Source organism: Marmota marmota, unplaced genomic scaffold (assembly GCF_001458135.2).
Source record: "Marmota marmota marmota unplaced genomic scaffold, marMar, whole genome shotgun sequence".
Taxonomy (NCBI): Eukaryota; Metazoa; Chordata; class Mammalia; order Rodentia; family Sciuridae; genus Marmota; species Marmota marmota.
Genome location: NW_026000241.1, coordinates 2,569,356 through 2,578,114, shown reverse-complemented (window position 1 = coordinate 2,578,114; position 8,759 = coordinate 2,569,356). Strand labels below are relative to the sequence as shown.

General features: G+C 59.4%; 1 protein-coding gene across 1 annotated transcript in view; it reads right to left on the bottom strand.

The window, feature by feature from the left end:
* Zswim4 (zinc finger SWIM-type containing 4) overlaps positions 1-8,759 on the bottom strand; it is a 28,406-nt gene that overhangs the window by 11,312 nt on the left and 8,335 nt on the right. Inside the window, exons 4-11 of the mRNA XM_048795340.1 lie at positions 7,562-7,763; positions 5,428-5,784; positions 3,824-3,972; positions 3,590-3,740; positions 2,428-2,595; positions 1,469-1,825; positions 531-668; positions 4-256 (exon numbers count right to left, since the gene is read on the bottom strand). Coding sequence (XP_048651297.1) covers positions 4-256; positions 531-668; positions 1,469-1,825; positions 2,428-2,595; positions 3,590-3,740; positions 3,824-3,972; positions 5,428-5,784; positions 7,562-7,763 — 1,775 coding nt within the window. The remainder of the gene's footprint in view (positions 1-3; positions 257-530; positions 669-1,468; positions 1,826-2,427; positions 2,596-3,589; positions 3,741-3,823; positions 3,973-5,427; positions 5,785-7,561; positions 7,764-8,759) is intronic.

Genomic DNA, 8,759 nt, shown 5'->3' with positions numbered 1-8,759 from the left:
CCTTCCAGCAGCAGCCCCGCCTGCTTGCGCAGCACCTGCACCAGCCGCTCGTCCAGATCCACCTCCTCCAGCAGCGCCAGCAGCTGCTCCTCGTTGCGCACCACCTTGTCCTGGGCGTACAACCCCTCGGGCAGGGCCCGCTGCTGCCCCAGCCCCAGCAGTGCCACCTCTAGTGCCAGCGCCAGGTAGGACTCCCCAGGGCTCCCGGGCACTGGCACGTGCTGGTAGGCCACCTTCCGCTTCTCGGGTCCTGAGTCTGAGGGAGAGGGGACAGGAGCTACCGACCGTGGACCCCCTTTCTTGGGGTCTCTGGGCCCAAGCACCACGACAGCGGTGGGTGAAGCAGGGGGCAGCCCTATCTCCCAGCACTCGCCACAGGGCCCCTTCTGGTGGTCGCTAGGTCTATGGGTGGCCTCACTCAGAAGCCGGGCCCATCCGCTTCCAGAGCGCCAGGAGGCGTGGCCAATAGCAGGGCGTGGCTAACAGCAAGAGTGTGTCCCAGGTCCTCCAGGGCTTCCCCCTGTGGGTACCTGGGTAAAGGGAGAGGGTCTCCTCCTCCAGGCGACAGGCCTCCAGGAGTGCCCTGCAGAGGCAGCCAATGGGGTCCAGGGGGTGGCCCACCCAGCCTTCGGGGTTGGTGATGCAGGTGGCGCCTTTCTGGAGCAACTCTGCAGGCAGAAAGAGGGCGCTCGATCCCACCCCTCCGCGAGGGCCTCTTGGGGGTTCCTTTTCCTGACTCCAGAGTCTCACCACTTGCCCACCCAGAGGCTAGCTCTGTCCTGGGGCTCTGCTGTGGCCACCCAGCAAGGTACAGGGACAACACTGGGCGCTTTCCAAAATATCTCCTTCTGCACCTTTCTGATATTCAAAAGCCCAAATAGGTTTTGGGACCCCAGGGGCCACTTGACGCTTCTCTTCTTCTCTCTAGGGTGCTGTGCCCGCCGGACCTCCTGGCCTGGCTCTCTTCCGCCAGGCTCCCGCCCGTGGGTTGCTCCTCGCAGCACCTCCTCCCTCCCCTTCTCTCAGCTTTTCTGGAAGGGTCCTGGGCCATCCCTGAGCCCTCAAACTGGGTCAGGGCTCTTCTCAAGCCCAGAGCACCCTGAAGATCCTTCATTACACTTTGTTCAATTTCCTGGTAACTAAGTGACCCGTTCCCAGCCCACAGAACTCAATGGATGGCTTCTCCTGTCCTCCATATCCAGTCCCCAAACGTTTTTTTCTTTTCCCAGTCCTGGGACTGAGTCCAGGCCCTGCAGCACCCCAGGCAAGAGCTCACCACTGAGCCTCCTCCCCAGCCCCTTGTTAACAGTTCATCTGGAGACAGGGTCTCGCTGAGTGGCTCAGCGCCTTGCTAAGTTGCTGAGGCTGACTTTGAACTGGCGATCCTCCTGCCTCAGCCTCCCCAAGCTGCTGGGATGACAGGCGTGCGCCACCGCCCCAGGGACATGAGGAGACTATTCGCCCCCACCTTTTTTCTGCTGCTTGTAGCTCTCAAGCTGATGCCGCCGCTGGAGCCGGAGCGTGTTGATTATGGCACCGGCCAGCCGCAGGGCCTGGCGGGGATACCCATGGGCACGCAGGGTGTCCACCCGGGCACAAGCAGTTGGAAAAGGCTCGCCCAGCCAGAGTGGGCGGCCCTGAGGGTCGAAGGCTGACTTGTCACCGCCCATGGTGCCTGTGAGGCTGGGGCTGTAGGAGTCTCCGGCCAGGATCCGCTGCAGGTGAGGGTCTTCCCAGTGCAGGTCTCCAGCCTGCAGGGCGCGGCCAAATACCGTGTGGCGGGAACCTGTGGCCGCCACCTCCCCCTCTTCCTGTTCCTCGGAGCCTGTGGGAGAGGGACCCAGTGTGGTCCAGTGAGGGGGGCCCTAGCCACACTCACCTTCCCCCACCAGGTGCCGCCATGGGGTCAGACCCTGGGCAGAGGATGGGCACGGGCTTGCTCCCAGTCCTCAAAGCACCTTCGAAGATGCGTGGGGGTTGCTGGTGGCGGTCACAGCAGAATAGCGGTTCAGTGACCATCTCTCTCCCAGCTTGCCCTTTCTCCTCTCCTCTCCCCCGGCCTCTCTCTCCACCTCCTGTCTGCCTCTTTCCTCCTCTCTCTCCATTCTTTTCTGTTCTCTTCCTTCCTCTCCCTTTCAATATCTCACGTCCCCCTTGTGTTTGCTGACACCTGTTTTCTTCCCTCTGTACTCTGTCTCCACAGATAACAGGAGGTGGAGCTAGGAGACCAGCTCTGGGTCCTGCAGGCTGCCTCTGCACCTGCCCTCACCACTTCCTCCATCCTGGTTGAGAGGACAAGCAACAGCTGGGGCTCCCTTCTCTCCCCGACTCCCTCTCTCCCCTCAGACAGAGTTGCATGATACAAAGTCGGGACATAGCCAGCGGTGATGGGTTTGTGGGGGACAGCAAGCTGGAACCCTCTCCTACCTGGGCTGGGAGCCATGGTGGGCTGCAGGCTGGGGCCATCGAAGGAGTAGTTGCCTTCTTCCAGTGGGCACACGTCCAGCTTGTCCCATGTGCCAAGCAGCTGGAGCCAGCCCGCCCGCTCCTCTGGTTTGCAGTGGGGGCTCAGGATGACACAGACCCAGAGGGCCCCTGAGAAGGCACGGAGGAGGCCACATTCCCACCAGACACTACAGAGCATCCCCTGTGTCCTGGGCAGTTCCGCTCACTCCTGATCTGGACCCTCTGAGGTGGCGCTAATAGTCTCTTCACTTAATGGGTAAGAGAAATCAGGCCCAAGGAGGAAGCACACTCATCCAAGGTCATTTAAGTTAGAAATCAGGATTCAAATCCAGGTCGCCAGACTCCCCTCAATGTTTCTGTTTTCCTTTTTATCTCTCGCATGTTTTCCCCTTTAACACACGTTGACCCTGGCCTCCTAGGCTGACCATCTGCCCTCCAAATCCAGCGGTCACCTATCTGGATTCAACCAACCTTGGGTTGAAAATATTTTGGGGAAAAAAATTATATTTGTACTGAACACGTACAGACTTTCCCCCCTTCACATTAATCCTTAAACAATGCAACCCTCCTCCCGTGGCCGTTCCTCTGTGTTAGGTGTTATAAGTGATCTCCTGGTGACTTAAGAACACGGAAGGGCTGGGGCACAGCTCAGGTAGAACATGTGCTGAACATGCACAAGGTCCTGGGTTTCACACCAGCTCCAAATAAATAAGTAATATATGAAGGATGTGAGTAGGTTCTGCACATAGTAGGCCATTTTTAATTTTACTTTTACTTTTGTGGTGCTGGGATGGGACCCAGGGCTCTGCACAGGTTGGCAACGTTCCCCCTCTGCGCGACACCCCCAGCCCATTTTTCTTTTTTATATGAGGGTCTTACTCACACACAGATTTTTGTGTCCCTGGGGGTCCTGGAACCCATCCCCCTTGGATACTGAGGGACAATAGTTTGGTATTTCATTGTCCCTCTCCTGTCCCATGTCAGCCCCCGAGAGCAGGACCTGTCTGTCTGTTCTCTCCCAGCATCCTGTACAGCACCCACATGTTGGAGGTGCTCAATAAATGGAGGAGGATCCAGGGACATGCTCCTATCGGGGGAGCAAGACCTGGGCAGGGAGCCTTACCCAGCTCGTCCCACAGCTGCCGGCACTTGTCCGTCATGCCCGCGCCCTGCTGCCGCCACAGGGCCAGGCGCGGGTCTTGCAGGAACTGCTCCGTCATGAGGATGAGCATGCGCGCCCCGTTGGAGTCCCTCATCCGCAGCATCTCCCGCACCTGCACGGGGACAGGGCTGTGAGCAGGGTGTGGGGTGCCAGGGCTGGGCCTCTGAGCCCCCGTGCCCCGTGCCCATGCGGCACCTTGCTGAACATAGAGCGCAGCTGCTGGCTGGCCCCGTAGTAGCCGCCATTGGACAGCAGCTGCTTCACCTGCTCCTGGATCTGCTCCTCATCCAGGTGCCAGCAGTTGGCGTCCTCGATGCCCGCACCTGCTGTGGGGTCGGGGGCACCTGCAGGAAGGCAGGGGTGGGTGAAGGGAAGCCCAGGCTGGGGTGGGAGAGAGGGTGTCTGTCCCCCCTTCCCCATCGAGTCCTCTGAGTCACCCCGTCTATCCCAAAGTTCCATTTCTCCTAGAGTAAGCACCACCCACCCTCCTGTCTGTCCATCCCTCCCTCCACCCATCCACCTACCAATCCATCTGTCCATCCATCTACCCATACACCCACCAGTCCCTTTATCCATCCATCTTGCCCCGAATACCATCCACTTACTCACCCACTTAGTCATCCATCTCATCCATTCATCTACCGAACGCTATCTATCCATCTACCCATTCATCCACTCACCTATCCCACTCAGGATAGCACCCACTCATTGATTTACCCACCCATCCATCTACCATCCACCTATCCATCCATCCACCCACCCACCCATCCATCCATCCCACCTGAAACACACATCTGCCAAGCCACATTATGCCTGTCTCTATCCACCTTACCATGGCCCCCATCAGCCCACATATCCTGACCCCTTGAACATGACCACACGGCCACCCAACCCATAATTCCCATGGCCCTTCCACCTACATACCCATCCCATCACTCCACCGGCTGACTGCCCCAGGTTTTCAACCCACGTGCATCTACCACTCGGGATCCCCACCCTCCCACTCACCATCAACCCCCACACCTGCTAACCCCCATCCAATTAGTCCCTGCCCCTGCCACCTCCCTGTGTCCACCAGCCGCTCACAGTCCCTCTCAAAACACCCTCCACCTGTCCGTCCATCCCACACAAACCCACCCTCCACGGCCACCACACGTCCATCCACACTGCAGACCCTCCCGGCACCCACGACGCACCCCAAGCTGGGCCTCCGCTGGTCCTTCCGCTCTCCGCCAACCCCACTGTCCACTGCCAGAGCCTCCCACCCATTTCCTCACCACCAGCGCCTACTCACCCTCCATCGTCCTTCACCACCCATGCACTCACCCCACTTATTCTCCCACACCACAGTTCACCCCCTGATCCCAGCTTTCTGCACCCACCAGCCCCGCCCAGAGTCCCCCTCCGATGCCCCGCCCACTGCTCATTCAGCTGCTCTCTTCCCGCCACCCCACCTTGGCAAGCCCTTGCGTCTCTCAGGCCCCTCCCACGACCCCCATCCTCACGCCCTCCACCCACCCACGCAGGCCTGCGCCCCGGATTCTGAGCCGTCTCCACCCTGGGAGGACCTTGCACACTGGTTCTTCCCTCTGGCCCCCACCCTCTGCCCAAGTCCTGGTTCCTGACCACTCATCTGCCCCAAGGCCAAGTATAACCAGGACCTGCCACTCACTGGGGACGTGCCCTGGGTCTGCGCAGGCAATGCCGTCTGCCCCGCCACGGCAGGCACCGAGGCGCCTGGTACCGAGCGACCCCCATGGCCGTGGGCTGAGCGGCTGCCCTCGCGCATGCGCCCTCACCGTGCACCAGGTTGATCTCGGAGCCCAGCAGCAGGATCTCGTCGGCCAGGCGCTGGGCGGTGGGAAGCACTTCGGTGTGGTGGGCGCTGATGAGGTACTGCACGAACTTCTGCAGCTGGTCCCGGTTCATCTGGGACAGCGTCTCGGAGATGGGCAGCCGCAGCTCCACCTGGCGCGCGTGCCGGATGCGGTACAGGGACAGGGCCACCACGTGGGCACAGTAGAAGAGGTCTCGGTTGTCACAGCCGCAGCTCACGGACGTGATCTTGCAGCGGTCGAAGCTGATGGAGACGTGGTAGAGGTGCTCCGGCTCCCCGGGGGCCCCGGGCTCCCTGACGTTCCCGCTCAGGTGGAATCCTACAAGCAGAGGCCACAGCCTGGTGTGTCAACCCAGACCCCGGTGGCCCCGTCCCCCTGCACAGCCCAGCTGAGCCCTGCCTGTGCCTCGATTCCCGACTGTCCAACTGGAATGCTAACGACGCCCCCTGGATTTACAGAGAAATTAAGTGACCAAATATGCGACAAATGTTCAGGACACTGGTGTAAAGCTCAGTCCTGGGCAAACCCTCCTTCTCCTTCCAGTGACAGTGTACCACAGTCCCCAAGTTCAAGATGGTCTGTCAGTCCTTGGGTTACCATGGATACCGCCCGGGATTTCGGAAGATGCTAAAGGCTGGTGACACTTGAGAGTGAGGGGCTGATGTGGCAGGCTAGGGGCCACATCACCCCCGTACCCCCTGCCCCTCCCTGGCCCCTGGGCAGCCCAGGTGTCTCTCAGGCTCATCCGACTGGTTGGGCAGCCTGGGCCAGCCCGCGTCACACAGAGACATGGCTTCCTCATACCAGAGGAGGCCAGCAGCCTGTGGACATCTGGGCACTGTCCAGGCAAGGGGGGCTCGACAGCTGACTGGTCCCTGCCATGGCCTGCCACCCAGGAGGCTAGAGTGCCAGGCTGGGCTTGTTTCCTGGCACAGCTGTGCTGGTCCCCTTGCAGGCCCCGCCGCCTGAGGTCTGAGGCCTTTCCTCCCCATCCCCCCCAGCTCCAGCTCTGCAGTCCCCTCCTCTCCTTCTAGTTCATAACCTTCCCCCAACCCTCACCTGGGCCCCGCTGCCTGAGGTCTAGGTCAGCTTCCTCCCCCAGCTCTGGACTCGGGCCTCTGTCCTCACCTGGGCCCCGCCGCCTGAGGTCCAAGGCTTGCCTCTCATATCTGACCCTAAACTTCTACTCGACATTCCTACCTCGGCTCCACTGCCTTAGGTTCGAGACCATCCCTCCACGATGGCCCTAAACCCTTCTTTTTTAAATTCGGTTTTAATCATTTCTTTAATTGGCACATAACAATCCCACACATGTACAGGGTGTGGGTGATAACTCGGCACCGTCCACACGTGTGATGACCCAGTCTGGAGAATCGGCCTTCCTGCTCCTCTAGCACTGACCATTTCTGTGCTTGAAAGCTTCCGATTCCTCCTCCTGGTTCTTTATATAATACACAACACATTTTTGTGACCTGCAGTCACTGCTGTGCTGCAGATGGCTCTTGACCTTGACCCCAGCCTCTCTGCCTGAGCTCTGACCAGCTCTCGCCTGGCTCTGCGTGTCTGGGTCCGCCTGTCACCTGGTCCCAGGTCTGGGATCGCTCCTACCTCTGGCTCTGAACTCTCCATCGTATCGCCGGATCCCTCTGTCTGCAGTCTAGACATTTCTCTCACCCATGGTTTGGTTGCTCCTCTGATCCCACCTCTTCCCTTGGTCCCCAGTTCAGCCGCCCGAGGTCTGCCTTCCACCTGCAGCTCACAACCTGCGCCCAAGCCCAGCTGGGCCTGAGGCCCGAGGTCTAAGACCATCTCAACCCGCTGTGCTGGTCCCCTTGCAGGCCCCAGTCAGGGGCCTCTGCCAGGATGTGGGGTGACTGTTGTCTCTGCGCTCAGCCTTGCTTGGGCCTCGTGTCCACTCTGGGACCTCCCTGCCCCCATTTCCTGCTGCCCAAGGTCTAGGACCATATCTGAGGTGACAGTCTCTCCGCTGACCTTACCTGGGCCTCCAAGCCCGAGGTCTGGAAGCTTCCACCACAGCCCCCCTGCACCCCCGCCTGCGCTGGACCTCCCTGGAGGGCTGGGGACAGACACTCACCCACTTGCAGCACCCGGTCGACAGCCCCGCTCTGCAGCAGGTGCAGCCCGCGGGTGAAGGGCACCCGGGCGTCCTGCTCGCCCTCCGGGGGCTGGTAGCCCAGCGAGGAGTACATGCATATTTCCCGCTCACTGCGTGGAAACGACCAGAAGACGATGCGCTTCTGAACCGGCTCCGGTACCCGGGAGAAGCGCTCCTCCACCTGCAGGAAGGGCTGGTGGGTCAGAAGCCGAGCTGGAACCCCTGCTGGACAACCCTCTGCTGTTTACAAGAGGCACACGCACACGGCCTGGGCAAGCCATCGGCCTCCCTGAACCTCAGCATCCCCAGTGTAAAGCGGGATGTGAACAGCAGCCATCTCCTGAGATATATATGCTCAAGTGAGCCAGGTTGCCTGTTGTCGCAGCGACTCAGGAAGCTGGAGAGAGAGGACTGCTTGAGCTCAGGGGTTCAGGAACAGCCTGAGCATCAGAGAGACCCCATTTCTCTCTCTCTCTCTCTCTTTTTTTTTTTTTTTGGTGGTGCTGGGGATTAGAACCCAGGGCCTTGTGCATGTCAGGCAAGCACTCTACCAACTGAACTACATCCCCAGCCTGAGACCCCATATCTTTTAAATAAAGAACAAAAACAAAAAAACTGAGCTTCACAGCAAGAAGCAATCCTGGTGACTCAGGAGGCTGAGGCAGGAGGATCTCCAAGTTTGAGGCCAGCCTCAGCAACTCAGTCAGACCCTGTCTCAAAATAAAAAAATAGGCTGGGAGCCAGGCACAGTGGCGCATGCCTGTAATCTCAGCAACTCCGGAGGCTGAGGCAGGAGGATCACAAGTTCAAAGCCAGCCTCAGCAACTTAATGAGGCCCTAAGCAACTTAGCGCTACCTTGTTCTCAAAATAAAAAAATAAAAAGGGCTGGGGAGCATGCATGAGGCCCTCGGTTTGACCCCCGGGCACCACAAAAAAGAAAAAAAATGTGAGAATGTGGCTCAGGGGTAAATCGCCTCTGGGTTTCACCCCAGTACAAACAAAACGAGACAGAGAAACCACAGCCACCCAACACACCCAGCACTGATGGATGTAAAGCACTTAAAATGATGCCTGGTCCATCCTTAGCATTCCAGAACTTTCTACAGATTCCCTCCAGGATTCCAGGTCCCTGGGTTCTGGCATAAGATTTTCCCACTTCCAGGCACTGGGGGGGGG